The following is a 25,036-nucleotide window of genomic DNA, read 5'->3' on the forward strand; positions in this document are numbered from 1 at the left end:
AAGTTAAACAAAAATATAAGTTTAAAATTCCTTTACAGCTCTGTTCAGTTTTCAATTTTCATCAGTTATCGATTTTTCCAATATTTAATCAATTCCAAGCAACAGTAGCAAAACAAATAAAATAACCATTCAACAACGCAAAATATTACAATTACTTAATTGTATGAATTTTAATTAAAAAATATGTATAATAAAAACAAGGCAACGTTTATATTCCGTGGGCGAAATTAATAAAATAGAACAAGAAATAGGTAGCTGAAAAACTAAAAACAAAACTAAGTATGAATTGCTATGAAATGAATTAAAAACAGAAATAATTAGAAAGCAAGCAATTGCGAAAACTTTGCGGTATTAATTAATTTTGTTAAATACTGAGGAATTGGAACTGTTGTAATTAATACTAATTCGAAATAAAATCTTGTTTGAAAAATTTTAGTTTATACCTCTAATCCCACTTCCAGAATTTTCTTCTGAGTTGAATGTTAAACTTTTAAATTTTTTTACATTTTTTTTTCCTTTTTCCAGATTGTATGCACGTCACATCAGAAGACGGTGACTTCTTTTTCAAAAGCAATGGTGTCGAAGATTCTTCAGCAGAAGTTCCAGTTTGTGGTCTTTATTTGATCACAGAAGCCAACATGAGGGTCGAATTGACAATTAGGCATTTTGATGTACCTTGCGAAGACGGTGGACTGATTGCAGTAAGTTTTAATTATTTTATACACTATAATATAAATATTTTCTCCAGAGTCTCCGTCTCTGCTTATTTTCAGTCAAAACTATTTCAAAACTCGGGCTAAAAAACTGAAACTTTTAACCGCAGCTTTTACACAGTTCATAAGCACTTTTTATCCTAAAACAAAACTATGTTGTGACACGAACTAAATACAATTCGATTTAACTTTAAACTTTTATTTTGACTACATAATCCTAAATAAAAACTGACAGGAAACAGATTTAGTCCATTTAAAAAATGCAACATCCATTAATCACTCGTTTATCTCCCACGTGTCGGGATGATGCAAATTCAATTTTAGTTTGTGAATTTTTGTAAAATAAATTGTGTATATATATATATATATATATATATAATATATATATATATATTATATATATAAAATTCTTCTGTATTGATGTAAATTCATAAATCTTTCTGAAGTTTGTTAAGGAACTTTTTTTAAGGATTTTTGGATCTATAGAAATTTAGTTAGGTTGTAGAAATAAATGGAGAAAACTACAAGAAACCGCTTATCATTGTTTGACATTGAGAATATTTGAGGCATACCTTGATATTAAAAACAAATGAAGACTGTCATTTGCAAACATTTCTATTCACTTATAGGCTAAGACAATATTAAAATATATTTATGATTATGAATTAAAAAAATTTAATGTCTACATTATTATTGCCGAAAAGAAGCTGAGATGTGACCAAAATTAAAATAATATAAGATATATTATATATTTAGCACAGAACTCTCTGTGAATATACACTTCATAATTAATTAGACAGATTATTATTTTTAACTAATGAAGTCGTATTTTGCCTTACTTTACTAAATCACAGTACAAAAAAAAATTTACTCATTCAAAAAATTATTTAGAAGTTTCATTAAAAAAATTCATATATAAAAATTTATATTTGGCATTGGATACGGAATATTAACTCAAGTTAATGGAGCGTTTTGGGTCTGAATTTTTTACTGTACTCCAATTTTTATGATTTTCCGGAATTTCATCTTACTCTCAAGTTCAAAAGTGAAAATAATTTAGACTCCTTTGCCACTTTTTTCTAAATTTTGGAATCGATTTTTTTCTAATTTTAATTTTTATAGTGCGGAATTAAAAAATGCATACAACTCTAGATTTATACCCTTTTTTCACAAATATCTAATTTAAAATAGCCATTTTAGAGATCAAATAAATTTCACCACGCTTTCAGTTAGTGGGTGCTTTTTTACCAAATTTATATCATATTTTTCATACTTTATGGTAAAAGTACAAACATTTGCATCGGAAAATGTACAATCATTAAGACTATAAATATGACCCAGGAACTTTTGTATGTCGGGTGCTTTGCAGCGAGTAAACTATTCATATATTATTTGTTAGTTGCTCCTTTTACTTATGTATCACATTTGCAATCAGTTAGTTATTTCAGTACTATACTTTTTATACTAGGAATATTTTTTATGGTAAAACGTTTGCCGGGTATATATATATATATATATATATATATATATATATATATCCCACAGGTTCTCAAATATCAATGAATGATTTACTACATCTACGGGAGTATCAAATTTCCGTTTTCCAGCCGGTGCAGAATTTCCTGAAATTCCTCTCCGATTCATTTCGTAGTAGAAACGCAATTCTAACTTCAACTTTTACTACTTCTTTATACCTCGGATAACCAATTATCCCAAGAATAAAGTTAAGAGTTAAATTAGAGTTTAAATTTTCACTCTGCTCGCAAAACCGCAATTTTAAAACTTTCCTGGAGAACAGGAAAATTTTGGGTAATTATTTATTACGCCGGTAATGGAATTGGAGAAGATGATATACACATATATACATTTGTGTATATATTAGGGTTTACACAATTTAATTTTAATTTTACTAAAAAGCCGATTTTAACCGGTTTTCGAATTTTATATAAAAATAAATTTTTGCTCGAATATTCTGTAATTTGTCCGCAAAAGTGTAATTTAGAGCAGAATTTGACTGAATTTATTTATTTTTCAATTTTATTGATAGTAAACAAAATTATTTTAATTTTAATTAGTAGAACTAAAAAATAACAGTGTATCTTGATTAAATAACTTTGAAAATAATTATTCGTTATTCATGCATCATTTTCACATATAAGAATGAAAATATTTTTATGATAGTGAAAGAAAAATTTTCGAATAAATAAAAATAATACATTTTTAAATAAAAAATCATTAAATTAAAATAAAATAAAAAAATATTAGATACATGTTGATACATACTTGTTAATATCAATTTTAGTTTTAAAAACAATAAAGCTAAAATCGGGTATTGTCTGTTCCGAGCAATTTTAATTAATTAATTTTAAACATTCTAATTGTTTTTAAAAAACGATTTCAAAATGAGAACGTCTATCGACTTGTTACTTACACGTGTCTTATTTTTACTCACAAAATTTCCTGAAATAGAAAATACTCTCATACTTGCGATCATATTAAGCTTAATTGTTTTTAAAGCCTGATATAATAATTCTAAGTTTTTTGTACTTTAATTTGTGGCTTCTAGGGTTTAAAACTCTTTTTTCAAGTTTGAGTAGAGGAAGTTACTTCTTCAAGAAGAAGTCACACTGATTTAAATTAATATATACACTGGTATAAAAATCTAAATTAATATATACAAAACTTTTTTGGAAACCATTGCAGACTGATAAGATATGAAATTCTATTGAACCGATATGATTTCAAGAATCAAAACGCTTTCATCTATCTTTTGTATTTGGTTATATTTGTTATTTTCCATATATACATTAAAAACCGACTTTTTCACTAAAAAACCGGTTTTAGAATTTCATAATTTTCGCTAAAAAACCGGTTTTTGAAAACCGCCAAACCCTAGTATATATGTATATATCGTATCTTATAAGTTACAAAGTGCCTTTGACAATACCCTGCGGAATTTCATTATTTCGTGCACGATGCATAATTTAATTTTGATTTTGAGATTGTAATACTACACACAGAGAGGAAACCTCAATATGATCCTTTTGAGGCTTTCTCAATCGCTAGTTGAATACAAACTACTTTGCGTTGTTAGTAATACTGTACATATACACAATATTTGCGGAGACTTTGATTTCCTCTTTTGATGTCGACGATACACGGCGGAGGTCGTTGGAGCAGCCGCGATTTAAAATTCATGGCGGCGGAGGAGGAATTCGTTTTCGTGGGAAGAATGGATGTTTGAATATGCAGTTGATTGTGATATATATGGATATTTATAGAAAAAATGTATATTGTATATATATATAGTGGTTAGTAGTACTGCACTAAGGCAGGTCCTTGAGCTGAGTTAAACTCTAAATCGATTCAGAAAAGAATAGTGTGACATATTTTCTATTACAATTTTACACCGCAGTGCCCAAAAATGGCTTATTTTCAACTAGAAACATTATTTTGATTCATATTTTTGAGTGAAAATTTATATCACTACTGCATGACATCAGGTCATCCAGAGCGGCGATTTGAACTCAAGACTCTGTTCTAGGAATCCTAAAAGTCCTAGAATTTCATACCTTATGAAATCTCAAGAATTTTAAAATCTCATCCTGGAACTTAACATAATTTTTGAAATTTCATAATCCTAGAATTTTCATAAATCATCTATTCTTATAAATCTAAAAAACCCATAAATTCTAGAATCTTAAAAATTCCAAGTTTTTTCAATCATGGTATGTATCCTGGTAGCTCATAAAACCTAAAACTTCACGGTTTTAGAATCACAAATACTGGAATTTTATAAAGCCTCAAATCTGATGATTTTTAGCATCTCTTATATCCAGAAACGTATATAATCAATGGAATTTTATAGTGTTTCCAATTTCATCAATCCTTAAAGCTCACAAATACTGAAATCTCACAAAGCCCAAAATCTCAAATTTTGGAATCTGAAGTTTTGGTAAAGAAATTTTGATATCTGAAAGTTTGGTTTCTAGAATTTAAGAACCTGAAATTTTGGATTCTGGATTTTTGGATTCTGAAATTTTGGTATCTGAAATTTTGGTATCTGAAATTTTGGTATCTGAAATTTTGGTATCTGAAATTTTGGTATCTGAAATTTTCGTATCTGAAATTTTGGATTATGAAGTTTTGGATTATGAAGTTTTGGATTATGAAGTTTTGGATTATGAAGTTTTGGATTATGAAGTTTTGGATTATGAAGTTTTGGATTATGAAATTTTGGATTATGGAATTTTGGATTCTGAAATTTTGGGTTCTGCAATTTTGGATTCTGCAATTTTGGATTTTGAAATTGTGGTATCCTAAATGTTGTAATCTAAAATTTTTTATTCTGAAATTTGGAATCCCAAATTCTAGAATCTCAAATTCTGAAACCTAAAATTCGGGAATCTAAAATTCGGGAATCTCAAATTGTGGAATCTAAAACTCTGGAATCTAAAACTCTGGAATCTAAAACTCTGGAATCTAAAATTCTGGAATCTAAAATTCTGGAATCTGAAATTCTGGAATTTCCAATTTTGGAATCTCAAATTTTGGAATCTCAAATTTTGGAATTTCAAATTTTGGAATCTTAAATTTTGGAATCTTAAATTTTGGAATCTTAAATTTTGGGATCTTAAATTTCAGAAAATCAGATTGTGGAATCTTAAGTTTTAAAATATCAGATTATGGAATTTTGAACTCTGGAATCTTGAAAAACTTGGAATTTTTACATCCTAAAATCTAATGAATCTTTAAATCTCATCTTGGAATTTTTCATAATTCTAGAAATTTCATAAATCATGAAATCTTATGAATTCTAAAATCTCATGAATTCTGGAAACTCATAAATCCATAAGCTTTGTAATTTTGGGAATTTTATAAATTCTGAAACTTCATAATACTTTCAATTTTGTAAATACTGCAATATCATAAATACTTGAATCTCATATAAACCGGAATCTCATGAATTCTGGAAGTTCGTAAATCCTCAAATCTCGTATATCCTAGAATTTTGTTATTCCTAGAATTTTTTATTCATTTCACAATCTAAATAGGAAAATACTGAGATCTGGAAATCTATACTGGAATTTTGTAAATCCTGGAATTTTGAATGTCCTGGAATCCTATAAATCTTGAAACCTCATGAAGCCTAAAATCTCAAAATTCAAAAATTACGAATTTTTTGAATCTTTTAATGCTGAAATTTCAAAATTCTTGGAATATAAATATTAGGCATTAAAATCATCATCTGAAATTCTGGCTCAGGATTATTATAAAACCTAAAAATTAATGGAATCTCTTAATTCTGGTTCAATTTAAATTTCTAACACTCTTAAATTCTGAAAACTCTAAACTCAAAATTTATGGAATCTCAAAAATTGTGGAATTTCTCAAATCCACAATATCAAAAGTATATCATAAATTTTGAAAAATTATAAATCTTAAAATATCATAAATTCCGAAATATTAAACTCCAAAATCTCAAAATTTTCGAAAGAATTGTAAAAATTTAAAATCTAAAGATATAGATACATAATAGAAACTTGAATTTTGGTATATAATATTGTAAACCTTAAAATTGTGGAAACTTGAAATATGAAATTTAAAAAATTAGATTTTAGAAATTAAAATTTTGCAAACTAATCTTTTAGAATGGAAAATTTTGTTTGTAATCTATTACATGTACTAATTATTAATTGGAATTTTTGATGCTTTGTTCGAGATGTAACATATATATTCATTTATATATTTGTTATTATATATATATATATATATATATATATATATATATATATATATATATATCAATATATCATATAATTCAATATACTTTCTTTTCCCCTTTCAGTGGATAGACGGCTGGGAGCTAAACGGCGAGATCTTCCCTTCGCCTTCGGACCATCCATCGGCGATGCGCGACCGCGTCGCCGAAATGTGCGGCGCTTCCGGCCCTTTGTCGTCGTCCTCTTCCGTGGCGGCGGCTGCGAGTTCACCGCTCCAGAGTTCCCTGACCGGAGCGCCGTTGACGGGACGCCACTGGGTGGGAAGGACGCTGAGGAGCAGCCAGAATGCGGCACTGCTCCAGTACAGGGTCGGAGGCAGGGGCCGGGGGTTCGGGGTCAGCGTCAGATACGTTCCGAACCATTCTCGTAAGTAGAATAGAAATATGGATATATGTATGTATGTATGTATGTATGTATGTATGTATATATATATATATATATATATATATATATATCTTATATATAAAAATGGAGCTCTCGATAAAATGATACGCTAAAACTCAAAAACAGCTAAACCGATTTGGCCGGTCTTAGTCTTGAAAAACTCGTGCTAATCAGTAGGTTGTCGGAAAGGTGAGGCATTATTTCAAAATCGCGTAGAAACTTTACATTTTTAATTTGTAATTTTTGTAGAAGCATAATTTAAATGAAACAATGGACGGTGGCTAATACGTGAAATGTCAAACGTTTTTGACAGATGATGTTCAATTACATTTAATAGGATGTTTTACGTGAATATTATTTATGATTAAATTTAAACTAAGTAGTTTTATTCGTAGTTATATTTATACACAAAAACGTTATTAAACGGGCCGCAAATGTTACTAGAAACTCAATATATCAACTTTTTTGAAATGTCATTATGAAAATGCATTTTTTGGAGTTGTAGCACTCTTTTTTTGCAAATCAAATTTTTTTCAAACACGGTGCTCTGGAAGATTTCATTTGTATGATTATATACTCATTGAAATTTATAAAACATTTTCTAGGTTATATTATTTTTTATTTATGTTATTTAAATTCGGAACCTATCGGTATCAATCAAAGGAACATGTTGTCGAATAACATTTTCCCAGTTATAACCTTGTCAAGAGCCTGAAATAATATCTATTATTATTGCTTATGAATAAATAAATGAATAAATAAATATAATTTCCTAGAATTTATCGAAGAATAGATAGTAATATATGAAGGTTGGGAGTTAAAAAGGTTCACAACTGATGGATCAAAAACCAGTAAAGTTAAGCATTGATTAACAACAATATTTGAAAGTAGAGGGAAAAAGATGTATAACCAGCTACAATATTGATTCTCATGACTTTGCTATCGGGAAATAAACGGTAATCTTTGAAAATCCATAATAAAAGTACTTTATTCCGTTGGTAGTTTTTTAGCATTAGTTAAAAGTGTAATTATTTTGTAAAATACCTTTAAAATTAAAATTAGACATTGAACCTGTTTGCCACCTGGCCGTTCCAAGTTACCCCGTCTTCGGGGTAAAAAGCTATAATTAAAAAATTTTGAAAGGCATCACAAAAGCACATTTCTCCAATGATAAAGTAGCTGGCAGTTTTACTAAACGTAGTCAGATAATTGTTAGTTTGAAATGTGTTATTTGTTGTGATATAATGGGTTTGGTTTTTAAAATAAAATTTATATTTACTCAAAGTCAAATTGGACCTTTGTGCTTCGCCCTGCTCTACATATATACTTTTTATTAAATTTACTTCAATTCATCGAATGTTACTTGAAACTTTTCAAAAAGCAGGTCAAAGAAGAAATATTTAATTCATTTTCTATCTTTCCTCGCAAAGATTTGAAAATTTTGTATAAGCTCAGTAGTATTATTTACAATTATACACAAAATCTAGAATCCAAAAAGAATCTGAAAAACTTGAAACGTAATCAATAAGTCGAAAGACCAAAAAAGACTTAGATTGGTTTATACCATGTTTTCTTTAGAAAGTGTATAAAACTTCCAGTATGATTGTATTGACAAAATATAGACAAACTAATGAGGTTTATTGTTTTGATAATACCTCATTGTACATAGCATTCAAACAACACATACTTATACACTAAAAGTGTTAATATTTTTGATTCTCTAGAAATTGTTTAGAATATACCTTACTTAGCAAAACAACGTTTGCCGGGTTAGTTAGTATATATATATATATATATATAATATTTTATTTCAGCTTGTAATATTCTGGTGGAGGGACTGGCTCCGTCGTACACTTTGAGAAATCATGGAAAACGTGGAAATTGTACACTGAGTGCCATGTACCCGTCTGTCGTCAGAGTCTTATCAATGCAAGTCGGAGATGACAGGGGTTTAGAGACTGGCACCTTGCACAAGGTAAATTAAATAATTAATTATTAAATTTAATTATGAGTTGCATTTCCTAATATCTCTAATGCACTCTGAATGCAATGCTGCTGAAGAAATTATAATACCTAAATGTGTGGTTAACGTGTGATATTCACTTTTTCATTTACATAATCAATATATCAGTAATAATAAGATAATCCATATGTTATACCATTTAAATAATGTTTTGCCTAAAATAATTTATGATTGTGTTTCTATTTATTATTTCAGTGTCAAAAACGTGGAATTGACGATTTCGTAGAAATTGGAGGCACAGAGGGTTTAGACAGTGTTTCATTACAAAGTATGCCCTCGATATGCGGACAAGATTCCAGACCCGGTAAGTCTTTTTATAAATATTTATGTCGCTAAAAATCGATGTATGTATTGTATTACATTTTATCATTTATTTAATATATTGTCTTGCATTTGAAATTATATGTTTCTGCATTTGTTAGAAGTTCGCATGGTAAAGCTTTTCCAAAAATTCTCCATTGTCATGATTCTACTTTCATGTCATTGTTTTCATTTTGTAGCTTTTAATTTTTTAATAGTTGATAGATTTTATAGATATTCATGCACATTTTAAATCTCTGCAATTTTCTTAATCAATTTAAGCAATTTTAATATTTTTTTGTACACTAGATGTCGAATAGATGTATTGTAGCCCATCGTACTTTTAGTTCACTAACATCCTGAAACACCACAAATAAAATTATAATTCTGCGTGTTTATAAATTTTTTTGGCAAAATTTTCAATTTATCATTAAGTTGCCTGCTGTTTTCTTGAAACTTTCCTACACATATTCTTTACGCAAGTTCAATAAAGTTTTTAATTTGATTTCACAAAAATTTTCAATGTGTAAAAAGCCTTTCAAAATATAGAAAGGAATACAATATCGGTATAATTTTTTTAACTTATTTTTTTATTTTGCTAAGTCCAATATTTTTTTTGGTTTAGTCCAATGAAGTTTTTCTAAAGTATAAAAAATACATCTCTACACATAAATAAATACATATATTAATCTTCTCAATGTTAATAAAATCTATCTGCTTTGTAATTACTGCATTAAAATTTGATTATAATATCAGACAATTAAATACACATATTAATTAAATAATAATTATATGCATTTAGTCAGCTAACAAGATTTTGTGGAATTAACGCAGTTTGCAACAAACAGAATAATCAAATTAGAAATTTCATCATTTGATTAATACATAACTGAACAAACTCGTATATAAAATTATTTGAAACCAAAATTATCATTGAGAAATATACAAACCACACTTATCTTATTTTTATTCCTCAAAAATTTAACAAAAAATTATAAATCATTTCTTCTCCTAATCCAATTGTAATTAAAACTTGTCTTTCACCATTACTAATTTACAAAATAAAATTAATCAACATAATGAAGTTTTTTCATATATTCAACATTTAATGTAATATAATCAATATTGAATGTAATTTAATATATCATAGATAAATATTCCAGTAATATAATTTTAGCCTAAATAGATATTTGCACAAAGCGACAAAGTAAATTCAAACCTCAAATCGCGAATAATTAAATGTTTGCAATCGTTATTCTATATATAATGAATTGAAAATGGAAATAAATTTATAGGAATTTAATAACTAATCTACTCTCATATAAAAATTAACTTTTTTATGTATACTTACTATCACAAAATGTTAGAAATTAATTTGTAAGCTTCTTTGCAAAATGTAGAATACGTACAGAAAATAACAAAAATCCAATTTTTAATTTATAATAACCAATATATAAGCTAAAAATATTACTGAACAAGATATAACCTAAACTTTCGGTTTCTATTTTGCTATATTCATTTATAAAAACATTCAAAAAATTAATAATTAAAACTGTTGCTTCTTTGCTATAATTAAAACTTGTATTTTACCGTTAATAGTTTTTGTATTGTACCATTAATATTTTAGTATCAGTATTATTTAAAAAAAAAAATTTTTGTTTAAGTATGGAGCAAAGCGCATTTACCTTACATTTGTTTTAATTTTTAATTTTTATAAATCTTGCTATATATATATATATATATATATATATTATTTAAAGGGTTTAAAATCAAATAAGATTACAACTCGTGGCCTTTGTGGCTTTCGTGGCTTTTGCAAGAGATTTTCCATGGATTATTGTATTATAAAGCAATTAATGATGAAGATTTGAAGCAACACTAACGAAGCGAATAAATTGAAACCCGAAATAATTTATTAAATGAGATTATAAATTGCCATCATAATCTTAGGTGAATAATCATACTTGAAATAACTAACATGAAAAGCAGAGATATATAAAATATATATTTAAAATATTACGCGAGGGTAATAAGAGTGTTTTATCTGTTTTGATCATTAAGTTTACACATATTAGTTGATATTTTTGATTAATTTTTTTTTAAACAAAATTGTTTTTGAAATTTTATTTGATTATACTTAACAATTTTCACAAAGCAAAGATGTATCATTCGCTTTGTTCATGCTTTTTTGCCCATTTGAATAAAGCTTGATTCTGCAAAGCGTCCTTAAGACGTATTCGTGTTATTATAAAGTACTGCAACAACATCGAAATTGAAACTAAGTTTAATTATATTTAATAATTTTTTTTATGATCAATGATCATGGTCTTATTTTAATTTTTATTTTTAATGAACATCTCTCTTCCACTTTAGAAAGAGCAAAATAACTCAATTAGTTTTTTTATGCCAATATCATAAAATCTCCACATAAATTAACATCACACAAATGAATGAAAAACATTATATATATATATATATATATATATATACATATATATATTTATTTATTTTTTTCGGAGAATTATTATATATTATCTTGCTATAAATTACTAATTGTACGCAAGCAACAAACGCTTTTATAAATCGCTAATGTTTGCGAACAAGAAAATGATTTTACTTTTTTACGAGTTTCCATAAAATGTTAAACACATAAAAAGTAATCTTATTAATAAAATTGCGTACGAAGATTCTTGTTGTCTCGTAAATTAGACTTTGGATTTTTTGTACACATATTAATATATATAATGTTGTTTCTGCGAACAATCTCATAAGGCTATTAATATATGTATGAAATTGTCGGTGAGAAATCAAAAGTATTTTATGAAGTATTACTTCATAAAGATTAATATTCCTGGCTAGTGTTTTTTTAAATTTTGTTACTTGTATATAAACAATATTTCTACTAAAATCTCGAGCCGTAAATATCACTTGACCTTTTTCTCTTCCATGTAAATATTCTCCAAAATAAAACAGCAGGAGATTTACTTCAAGCTGCGTTTGGGAAACCATTTATTAAAATAGTAGGTCAAAAGTTGATCCTTAAGACAACCTTTTAAGTAATTTATGGGATGCAAAATGGAAAGAATGGACACTGAGGAGTCGTTCATGGTAATTTGAATTTATTGAGGTAAGTAATCAGGATGGATTACTTGAGGATGAGGAAAAATTCTATGGATATACTGATATTTGGGAAGTATCGAGTTGATTAGAATGAATCCATAGGATATTGCTAAGCGCTTAAGTTGAATATGAGTGCAAATAATAGGCAATATAAATCTAAAATCGGTTCAGTAGTTTAGGAGTCCATACAGGACAAACGTCGTGATCAGTACTTTGACTTTGTAAGGCAAAATTGCACCCACTTCTAATTTTTTTGCAATCCCTAACAAAATCAGTTTCAAAATCCAAACATTTCAAGTGTAGAACTATCTTATGTAAAACTAGTTGAACTACGTTTACCATAATTAACTTCCCGTAGGGTAGTTATAGTAATGGGCCGAAAATCGAAAAAAAAAATTTTTTCGTTCCTCGACGTTTTGAAGGTTTCTGAATATTTTAGCACACCTTAGAAAAAATGGATGTTTGTGTGTATGTTTTGTATGTCAATGGTTTAAAAAATATTCGATCCCTATTGATAGGAAGATGTGCCGATTAGTTTTTGGCAAAGGCAGGTGCAGCCGTTTCGTAGATACGGAGCAAAGAGTGCAGAAAATACAAATCGAATTTTTGAGAGAACGGAGTATCGGATTGGGAGAAGATGTGATTAGTTTTTGGCAAAGACAGGTTCTAACATTTCGAAAATACAGAGCTAAATGTGGAAAAATGGCAGTTTTTAAGTGAATTAAGCGTCCGATTTGAATGATCTAAAAAACTTTCTGCTCGTATTGACAAAGCAATTGCTTTTGAGGATAAAAAATTGTTACATCTTTTTTTATTTTCCATAAAATATTTTTGTAATTTTGGATTAAAAATTCAATAAATTACCCAAACTAAGCACAGTCTGAGCGCCTTTTTGGTACAAATGTTTACCCAAGTGCGTTTAGACTGTTTATGTACTCCAAAATTATTGAAACTATTGAAAAATGAGAAAATGTGAAAATGCCGCCAAGTTAAGCACAGTATAACTGAAAATGTCGCAAAGAATTATTCGCAAATGCGTTTAGACTGTGACTATACGGGAGCACTTTTTCAATTTTGTGTAAATTAGGCAACAATTTTTTTGAAATTGAATTCGAAATGAAATGACAATTTTTAATGTTCTATAGATAAATAGATTTATGATTTACTCAGATATAACGAGATAGCAAAAATAATGAAAGTTACAGTATTTGTAAAAAAACGTTTAAAATTTTTCGAATATTTCATTACAGTACGGGAAGTTCCAGCAATTTGCTTTAAGGCACGATGCAATACACTCAACTAGTTTAATATTGGCCTTGTAAAAGAATAAACTTACCAGATATGTCCATTATTAAATCAACCTTCACTCCTCTCGTCTATTTTTACCCAATACCCAAAAAAATCTTCCATCCTACCATCGAAGTTTATTTCTCAAAGTGGTGTTGCCTGATGCGATTACGTGCAATCATTTTCCTTCAAGGGAAAGGCTAAGCCTTAAAATGTTTCTATAAAAAACATCCATTTCCCAATATGTCACATCTCGTATGTATCAGGATGTGTATTTATGTCTCCCGTTGAGTCAAAAGTAGGCGAAAGGAGGCCTTTTTCATTGTTCAAACAGTATGCGGTATAAAAGTCTTATGGGGTGATGTATTGCGGAATTTTAATAGGGGATGGCAGTTGTTGACAAGGCGAGGGTCGAGGGATAAAATATACTTGAGTCTGCATTGGGTGAATTTTCGTCTACTTGGTACAAGAGTGAAGAATTAAATTTTTGTTTACTAGATTTTTATACGTTTCGAGTTTCAGTTTGGCACTTCTTATGTGGATAGTTTTGTCATTTAAAAAGTAGTTATTTTCTTCAGTGATATTTACTTCCATCGAGAAAAGATTTGCATGACAAAAGCATTTCGCACTATATTGAGCGCTTAGTAAAATGTCATGGGCGGATAAAAACGTCATCCGTTTATTAAATTTTTTTATTGTTCAATGTTTTTAAGGTCATTTTAGTTATTTAATTTAGTCATAAACTAGTGTTGTATGGCACCGTGCCTTAAGGCAATTTGCTGGAATTTCCCATAATGATCTGTTCAAGGAATATTAAATGTTTTCAAATATATTATTATAAATACTGTTACTCATACATGTATTGCAGGGACGTAATTTTTTTTTAATTTCAATATTTATTACAACTGTTAAATAATCAACATCTAGTAATATTGATAAATAATAACATAAATTTGAATAAATAAGAGTGTAAAGAATAGAATTTACTTGAAAATAATATCCGTAATATGATGATTTAATATAAAATAGAAGGAAATAATAATAAAAATAAAATTAATAAATAATATAAATAAAATTTCTGAATAATAAAATAATACAGGAACGTAAATAAACAAATCTTAATAAATCGGATTAAAAATAAAAGACATTGTCTAATATTTAAGTAAAAATATGTAAACTGAATTGCAAAGTTAAAATTATATATTTGAAGTATATAGGTGAGCTTTAAAACTTTAGCTAGAATTAAAATTAAAATTCGAATTAATTTTGAATCTCAAAAAAAAATATTTTGGAAATTTAAGAAAAAAATCTTTTTCCAAAAGCAATTATTTTCTCAAACCAAGCAGAAAGTTTTTTGATTCATTCAAATTAGTTACGCTTAGTTCTCTCAAAAACTGCCATTTTTTGCACATTTAGCTCGGTATCCTTAAAACAAATGGACCTGCCTTTGCCAAAAACTAATATCCACTGCTCCCAATCATTACCAATTGAATGTTTTTTAGATCATTCAAATCGGATGCTCCTTTCTCTCAAAAACTCGATTTCTATTTTCTGCACTCCTGGCTCCGTATTTCCGAAATGTCAGGACCTGCCTTTGCCTAAAACTAATCAGCATATCTCCCTATCAATATGAATCGAATGTTTTCTGAACCATTTAAATCGGTTGATCCGTGCGCCCGAAAACGTGGACGAAAAATTGTATCCATAAGGACGAATACACACACATATCAATTTTTTCTGAGGTATGCCAAAATGTTCAGAAACCTTCAAAACGTGAAGAAATTCAAAAATTTACGGGACTTTAAAAATAACACGTTAAATGCCATGTCAGTATCTTAATATGGTGTCATATGAGTCATATGTGTGACACAAAAAATAGTGTTTTCAGAAATTTTGGCAAAAACATTTTGTTCGTAACTAAATCATCTAATAAGGCAACCATGGCCTATGTGATTTTTTTTATATTATCGCAGCAATTAACGTGTTACAATAATTTCACAGATTTTTATGAAAAATCTTCCAACTATTCCAATTTGTTGATACTAACGTAGATAATTAAAAAAAAACATAGAACAAGTTTTTATTTTTAGATCTGTCTTGCCCGATCATACTTTTCCTAACGCTCTCGTCAATTGATTTTTATTATTAAATAATTAAAAGTTTGTTGATTTTAAGATCAACTCAAATTGATTACAAAAAAAGTATCTATAAATACTAGTTGTCCGTATTCCTATATAAATAAACCAATAAATTAATACTATAATTGTTCTATTCAATACGCGAATTCAAAATCTAAAATCGGCTTATTCTATTTATGAATCTTTTGTCCTTTGATTAAGATATTTCTAAGGTTTCATTTGTGACGTAAGTCATTTGTAATATTATTATTGTAACGGTTACGTAATACTTGAAAAGCTATTAAAGCTATATTTGTTTTAATTGTTTGATGGATATAATGGTGAATTGTGAAACTTGAAACGATCCAGATTATAATAAATCAATGTAAAGGATATGTTGTTAAAATGCGAAAATATTTATATTTAAAACATCACTGCATCTATTTATATTTTATATCTCCAACTTTTCTTTTGTCAATAATTTACCTTTGAGTTAACAAAAGGGAAACAATTTAAGTTGTTGGAAATCTCATTAGGCGTGTAATCGCGTCTTGTTTTATTCAAAGACGATGAAATTATATTAAATAACAATTTCGATTTTATCACTCACGATGGAAATATTCAATTTCACTTCCAAAACTTTGTAAAGTCATGAAGTTTAAACAACCCACACGTGAACAAATTAAGGGAAGGTTTATGTACAATTTTTGAAAACTTGAAATCGGAAATTATCTAGAAATTGTCAGAGTAAATAACTGTTGGAATTTTCAAAAATATTCAAGAATTATATTTAATTTTTTTATTATCTCCTCATATATGAAAATGGAGCTCGGTATTATGTAAGGTATGCTGAGGCTCTGAAACGGCTGCACCGATTTGGCCTCTTTTTGTCTTGAAAGATTTGTGAAATTATTTCAAAACGACGTAGAAATTTGTTTTTAATTATTTTTTTTTGTAGAAGCGTAATTTAAAATAAAACAATGGATTGAGCTCATGCGTCAAATGTTAGATGATTTTGACTAGATATTATCTAAAAATTATCAGAATAAATACTTGTTCGAATTTTCAAAAATATTAAAAAATCAAACATAAGTATTGTCTCACGTTGTGTTACAAGATTTTGTTATGGATTTTAAGAGTTTATATTTATTATTTATTTATAATTTTATGGAACTCGGTATTATGCTAGATATGATAAGGCTCTAAAACGGCTGAAACGATTTAGCCATATTTAGTCTTGAAATATTTGTGCTAATGCGGAGGTTGTGTGATAGGTAAGAAATAATTTCAAAACGACGTAGAAACTTTACATTTTTAATTTTTTTTTCTGTAGAAGCTTAATTTAAAATGAAACAATGGACGGCGCTCATACGTCAAATGTTAGATGATCTAGACAGATTATGTTCAATTAAATTTAATGGGACGTTTTAGATAAATATTAGTTAATTATAGCAAGTCGTTTTATTTATACATAAAAATATTATATTAAAACCTTATTAGTTCACTCATACCTTTATCTTTGTTTTATGCAAAAAAAATATTGGTTAAATATTGAATAATCCATATTAGGCTTGATTTTGTTTCTGTGTTATCTTTATTATTTGCTTTAATAATTAAGCTTCAATTTACCTAATCTAATATTTTTTCCTATATTTTGTGCACTGAATGTCTTACTTTATATATTTACCAAAAAATTGACGGAAGAAACAATTATAAAGAGGTAAGATCCTAATTTTGATATCATATGTGGCTTAAAAATATTTTTGTGATATTTTTTTACAATTTTGTTCATTTAAACCGGCGTGAAGAAATTTTAGAAGTGGTAAGTATTTTTATGTTTTCTTAGAATTTGTGTAGTTTCGTGTATCGATACGCTTATATATGTGAATTGGAGAATGAAGCTGTTTTTTTTACAAAAATAAAGGTAAGTACAAAAAGCTTTATTTACTAAATTTTTATTAAATGCAGTTTTTAAATAATTCACCAAATTCAACACTTGGATTTGTTTATTTACTTTCAACATACATATATTAAAATCTCCAAAGATTGGATTTTTTATAGAAAGTGTGAAAATATTAAATTGGAAAATAATTCAAAAAATTCCAAAACATTTATCTACATTTAATAATTTCAGCAATAATAATTTGTATTTATTATTATTATTATTATTATTATTTTTAGGGAGAGAGCAAGCGATTTTCTGCGGCGTGAGTACGGTGCGACTGCAATCTAGCGGCCGGTACAACAACCAAATTACTTTGACGTTACGGCCGGCAGAGGAGCAAGACTACAGCGCCATGTCGGCGGTCGTGTGCGGTGTCTGAATCAACAATTACAATGCAAATAAATAAAAAAATAAAAAATGTATTAATAAAGACTAATGGAGCTTTGCAACAATCATCGGGAATCCAAAATTAGATTTATACTCACTCCAATAAGTGAATAAGAAATTATTTTTATTTACTTCTTGGAATTGAATATGAATCTTGATTTTGATTATGCTACATTTATGATGTTTTGGACCTGAATACGTACCATTATCAGGTTTTTTTAGTCAAGAACTGTTATTTTTATAGTTATTATATTAATAGTTATTTTGATGATCAGGGAATTTCACGAAGATGTTATTTAGCATTTAGATGTTTATTACGTACTTTATGAAAAAAAGACAAATTGTGAAGAGAAAATTAAGTGCAATTCCTCTTGTTTATTACATTTATCAATATATTTAAATTTGTATCATAGCGCTTGTTAATGCTACTTTTTGGCTAAGAAACCTGGTGATGGAACGTATATAGTTCCAAAACATCGTTAATGCCTAAAACCTTTCGTGTTTTTATTTATTTCTTAGATTATTTGAAAAAAAAACAGTAAATTATTTCATTAAAAATCACCTACCAAATATAATATAAAAATATTATTTGTTAAATCGTTTAACTCTCAGAAATCGTTTAAGTCTCAGAAAAAACAGATGCGCCATCTCTGTGTATGTTATTCCAACTGAAGTTAACTTTTTGGAATTTGTTATAGTTTTTTGTGTGTAAGAACAAAAAATACTAATTTATATTCACATAATTATTAATACTAATTGCTATATATCATTCTGATTCTACGATAAAGTTGCAAGCTCCTTCTACTGTAATTGATAATGAGAAAAAAGATTTAAAAACTTTAAACATGGAACAAACTTTACAGTTAATAAAAATTATTTGTGCATTTAAATTTTACTTTAGTCACATTGTTTATGTAAAAAATTATAGTAGTTGAAATCTTATCTATCACTAATTTCTTATGGGTTTGTGTTCAAGATTTTTTTAAAACTACTGCTGGCATCTATATGAAAACTGTAGTACTGCAGTCATTGATTTGTTTTTAAACGGATGGTACAAATTCGATAAAAGTTTTTGCTTGATTTAAGCAAATTTACTGAGGGTAATAAAAAAATTAACAAAACATTAATTAATTGTTATTTCTGGAAATACAAGTCAACTTAAAATTTGTATGTAAATATTAATTTCTGTTTGTATACCATAGCACAAATTTTTCAAAAATATATATATCACAAATGATTAATTGTTTTATAAATGCATATTGATGCCAAAGTTTCCAAAGTATGATTTTTAAAGAGCTCTTTAAAATGAGAATACAAATACTACTTGGAATATAATTTAAATATACTGAATTTTCATTTATTTACCTTTTTTAAATAAATTTCAAAGCATTTTGAGTAAAATTTATTCAAAATTTTAAATCAATGAAACAAAGTCAAGATAATATTTTTGTTTAATAGAGTAATAAGTGGTTTTGCATCGAATTGTGACTGCAGCAAATGTTACTTTTGAAATGTGTTATTTCTATAAAAATTCAAAAATTTTATATATATTTTTATATATGTCTAGTAATATATATTTTGGTTTTAAACAATCAAATTTGTTAAATTTATTACACAAGTTTTTATTGTGAACTCCGATGTGGCTAAAGTAACTTTTATCAAAATTTGAATTTTTTCATAATTTTGTTTTCATAAAAACATTTTATTTGTAGATAAAAAAAGTTGACTAATAACACAAATATTAATTAATATTCTAATTACCAGTATTTTTAAACCGTAAAAAAAATCATCATAAATATTTGTTTTAACTAAAATATTTACTTTTTATTTACTAAACGGAATTTTTTTTCTTAATGTTAAAACACATTTTTACTATTTGATTTATATTTATATATAAATCAAATATTTACTAAAATAATAGCAATTTTTTTACATTGTTAAACAAAATATATTTAAACACGTGACAACATCTACTATCAACAAAAAATAGATAAAAAATATAATATATACTAAATTATTATAAATTTTATTTAGTAAATTAATTAAATAATTTCATAAAGACAAAATCATTTTAAATTATAAAAGTTTGTTTTTGCCAGAACATTCGATTTTACTACATTAGTACAATAATTTTAAAATTAATCTTTCAAGTTATTCTGAATCGTTTGACAGAAAAAAATTTAAAAACATGTTTTCTTGTTTTACTAAAAAATGTCGTTATTTTTTCAATGAATATTGAAAGTGTTTCCAAAAATTTCTAAGTTAATTTAATTAATTTTTTAATTATTTTTATTCAGATGTTGTCACACAAAACTATTTATATATCATCATATTTATTTTGTATATATTTTCTATGATAAACCTGTAAATTATTTATAAAAAGAAGCCAAAAAAAAGAATTTGTAGTGAAAAAATATTTCAAATTTGAAACACAAACTGAATGTTCTGAATGTTAATTATATGTGATTAAAATAATAAACATTTATTGAAATATTAAAAAAAAACAATACAAATTATGGTAGATAGTATATATTGATTCGAGTTTTATTCAGTTTAATTTGATAATTTTTTTATCCATAGTGGATTTTAATTTTGCAACAGAATACTATTTTGTTGTAGTAATTGGATATATGGTTACAAGGGAGTCGTTTATTCAATACTGCTTGTTACCAGGTTGTCCACAGTGCTAGATAGAACCTAGCACCTTTTACATATATATACTAATGAACTACTTGTTTAATATTACTAGTGCATTTTTACAAAACAAAGAGGTATCATTGCGCTTGTTAATGCTATTTTTGTTTTTTTGAATGTAGCATGATTCTGCAAAGCGTCTCTGAGGCTTTTTTGTCCCATGATAAAGTACTGCACCAACATCGAAATTTAAGCCATGATTATAATTTCTGTATGTTCAGTGATCATTATTTTATTTTTGGATTTTTTGTAATGTTGTTTCAAACGGCAAGTCCAATTTTGATAAAACTTTTTGACATTTGCCAAAAATATTTATCAATGTCAATGGATCTAAATTAAATAGGTAATTTTGTAAGAATGAGAAAATAATTTTTCATTTTTTAACCAAACAATTTTGTACAAATAATAGTTCTAGAAGCAATAATTAATTTATGTAATTTAATGCTGATATAAGTTAAATTCTGCACGTGGTAAATATAATATACATGAATGTGTATATATAAATAATTATATAGCTGTGTGTATGTGCATGTTTATGTGTATATAATATCCATAAGTCCTCTTCCAGTGGCATCATGTTGACAGAGATGATCTTGTTTTGCGTTGATCTCGTAAAAAGGATGTATTTGATACTTTTTCTCGTCCTTGTGTTAGTACAAATATATTTCGATAGACGTTTTATTGCCCAGTGGCGTAGATTTAATTTTTCTTGGATGTCATAATATAAATGTATTAATAATTATAGTTTCTTGTGTGTTTATGGCGATAAAGAAATTTGTTTACCAAAATGTTGATAAAGGAAAATTAGTTCGTACACTTTTTTTTAGCTTTGGCTTCAATTCTTTTTAATACTGTTTAGAAAATATTTTTGAAATTTTTTTTATCACCAATGGAAAAATATTTTAATTATTTTGAGATAGAAACGCAGTATTTTGTATTCCATATACAATTACTATTTTTTTTAAGCTCATACTTCTCCTTGTGCTCAACTATTATACTAAAATCGAATTATAACTAATATTAAAACGATCGCACGCAGCACATGCGTGCGGAGCTTTGATTGCGTTAAGGGCTAAGGAAATAAAACCAAATTTTTGGAAATTTATATATTAATATTGATATTTGCAGTGTCAAAATTAATCCTATTTTTTATAACTTTTTATTATTATAAACTTTTATTGTTAGTTTACGATGTTTTTTTTACCGAAATCAACTTTCTTGACGTTTTAAGTCATTCTGAATCATTTGAGATCAAAATTGCTATATCTGTGTGTGTGTGTGTATTTGTGAGTCAAAATTTTTGAGCACGTTAAAATTAAATTAAAAATAATTATTTTATGGAATTTTAGTCTCAAAATATCGACAGCAACTTGATATTTTGGAATGTTTTTTTTTTCAAAATTTAAATTTAAAACATCCAACGGTCACTGTTTTATACGCATCACGAGTATACACGTCAGTACACAAAATTGCCGTTTCTCCATGACGAGTATAAGCGTCTCATACTACTGATAAAGTAACAAATAATCGTTGTTTTATACGCATGGCGAGTATACACGCCAATGTGTAAATCCGACCTGTTCGCCATGACGGGTATATTCGTGAATCACATTTAACTGGTGACGTAGCAAATGATTACTGTTTTATACAAATGAGGAGTATGCACGTCAAGACACAAGGTTACTTCTCCATGACGAGTATATTCGTCGATAACATTTAATTGGCAAAGTAGCAAATGGTCACTGTTTTATACGAAAAACAAATAAATACGTCAATACACAAGGATGCCACTTCTCAATGACGAGTAGGTATACTCGTCAATCACAGTCAACTGGTTAAGAATATTTTAGTAAATTAGCAAATCGTCACAGTTTTATGCATATGACAAGTATACACGTCAATACACAACTTCAGCCACTTTTTTACGACGAGTATACTCGTCAATTACAGTCAAGTGGTTAAATATATTATGGTGAAGTAGCAAATGGGCACTGTTTTATACGCATGACGTGTATACATGTCAATGTACAAATCGGCCACTTTTCCATGACGATTATACTCGTCAATCACAGTCAACTGGTTAAGAATATTTTGGTAAAGTAGCAAATTGTCACTGTTTTATACGCACGACAAGTAAATACACATCAATACACAAATTCAGCCATTTGACAAGTTTTCTCGGCCAACCGATTAAGAATAGTTTTTTTTCTACGCCACTGTTCTATTCTCGAGCAAAAGTGTTCCTTCCTTCCTTTTTAAGGTTTTATAATGTTCGAAGCGTAGCCAGTTGACGGATCGTGATTCGAATATTTTCGAAAAGTTTCCTTAATGCTACTTTTCACCAGCACACAAGACGAGAAAAGAAGCTTCAATGGAAAAGTTTTGTATACAGAAATTATTCTGAACATTATCATTTGAATAAAATAAAACTTTCAGTCGATATGGTAGGTCAAGAAAATTGATAGAAACGAAATAGAAATATGATGTTTTTGGGAAATAGAAAGAAACTATATATTTTTACCAAGTTTTAAAATCTGTTAAATTTTTTTTATAAACTTCTGGAATTCTAAAGTTAAGCGTTTTAAAAGTTCTTAGAGCATCATCAATTAAAAAAACGATTATAATTAAATTATTTTAAAAATAGGAGTAATATAAGTTTTTTATAATTATGATAAAATATTATTGAAAGTTGGATTTTGAATGCAGGATGAAAATTATTTGATAATAACTAACATGACTTTTGCGAATTAGAAGATTGTGGTAGGAGGGTAAAAATTTATGGTTATTTTTAAAATGTTTTTTTTTTTTAACTTCCAGTAGGGTAAGTTGTAGTAATCGTAAAAGTACCAAAAATATTATTTTTACAAATTTTTGTTTCAAAGGTTTCTGAACATTTTGCCATACCTTAAAAAATATGGATCTCTGTATGTGTATGCGTGTATGTATATATGTATGTATATATGTGTGTATGTATATATATATATATGTATGTAATTCTGCAGCACCTCTTTTTCTATTACACTCTGTAACTGTTTTTTCCTCCAGTCGGAGGGCAATTCGCATGTTAATCCCGGCGAAGCCCCCCGAGGCATTCTAATCGGATTATTATTCCAACGACGGACAATAGAAAATTTACAACGGTATCTTTCACATCCATAATGCAAGAAGAATGCAGAATATTAAATTTATATAGGTTTTTGCACCTGGAATCCCATTAAAATAGGTGTCTATCTATTTATCCATTATATCTATCGTTGGGCGATGGGCGATTGACCTACCAACTAATATAATTAATTTAATTAAATAAGAGCAAATTGTTTATTTTATGCAAAGTTTGAAATTGTGGACTAAAAACGTGGTCTTTAAAAATTTTACATCATTTTGCTAATTACAAAGAACAGGCTTCACCGATCATCACACGAAGTTAGTCCTTGTCGAGTTTTATCGAATGGCTTCTAGATTTTTGAAATCGGTTCAGCCCCGATTTTGGATAAATGTCGACGAAAGGCCAAAATTTGGCTCTCATACACACACACACACATACTTTTTCCAAATTTGATATCATTCTATTCAGAATGACGTCGAAAAATCGTTAATAAAATTAGCAAATCGTGTTTTTTGCGAAAAAGTTTATTTAGATTTAGATTTTGTGTAAAAGTTTATTTAGAATGTATGCAATTTTCATTGTAACGTTATTTTTGTTATATATGTATTTGTGTGTGCGTGTGTGTGTGTTTGTGTGTGTTTGTATATTTGTGTGTTGTGTGTGCCTGAATAGGTCCACAAATCATTTACGGAACACCCAGAGGCAGGATACGGCAATCGTAATAAATTAAAATCCTGCCGCTGACAGAACAAACAATGTTTAACGCAACGAAACGCTATTTATAGCACTGCTGGTCAAAATATAAATACAATTGGTTCTGTTATAAATAAAGAATATCTTCAAACGATACATTATGATAAAGGGACGCCCATTAATCACGTGATCGGTTTTTTAATGATTTTTGGACCCCATCTCCTCGTCGGCCCCACCAAATATCACGTAAATTTAGTTACGAGAAACAATTGTATTTTTTATATTTTTTTTGAAAATGTTTAGATTTTGTTAAAAAAAAATCAAGTGAGATAAAAATACACGTGATATTTTACTATACCTTTTTCTCCTTTACGCGATATATTTTTTGTTTTTGTAAAAACCCCCACCTACCCTTAAAAACCTCGTGATCAATGGACGCCCCCTATACAAGAAATGAACGAAAAAATCCGCTATATTATATTAG

General features: G+C 27.6%; 1 protein-coding gene across 2 annotated transcripts in view; it reads left to right on the top strand.

Annotated features, from left to right (window-relative positions):
* LOC113386914 (corticotropin-releasing factor-binding protein-like) overlaps window positions 1-18,928 on the top strand; it is a 46,096-nt gene extending 27,168 nt beyond the window's left edge. For both annotated transcript variants that reach the window (XM_026624672.1, XM_026624673.1), the window contains exons 4-8: window positions 526-701; window positions 6,562-6,862; window positions 8,695-8,855; window positions 9,099-9,207; window positions 17,909-18,928. In XM_026624672.1, coding sequence (XP_026480457.1) covers window positions 526-701; window positions 6,562-6,862; window positions 8,695-8,855; window positions 9,099-9,207; window positions 17,909-18,051 — 890 coding nt within the window. In that variant the 3' untranslated portion in view covers window positions 18,052-18,928. The remainder of the gene's footprint in view (window positions 1-525; window positions 702-6,561; window positions 6,863-8,694; window positions 8,856-9,098; window positions 9,208-17,908) is intronic.
* The last annotated feature ends 6,108 nt before the right edge of the window (window positions 18,929-25,036 follow it).

Source organism: Ctenocephalides felis, unplaced genomic scaffold (genome assembly GCF_003426905.1).
Source record: "Ctenocephalides felis isolate EL2017-DRISC unplaced genomic scaffold, ASM342690v1 CF-g0.4_SCAFFOLD_03571, whole genome shotgun sequence".
Classification (NCBI taxonomy): domain Eukaryota; kingdom Metazoa; phylum Arthropoda; class Insecta; order Siphonaptera; family Pulicidae; genus Ctenocephalides; species Ctenocephalides felis.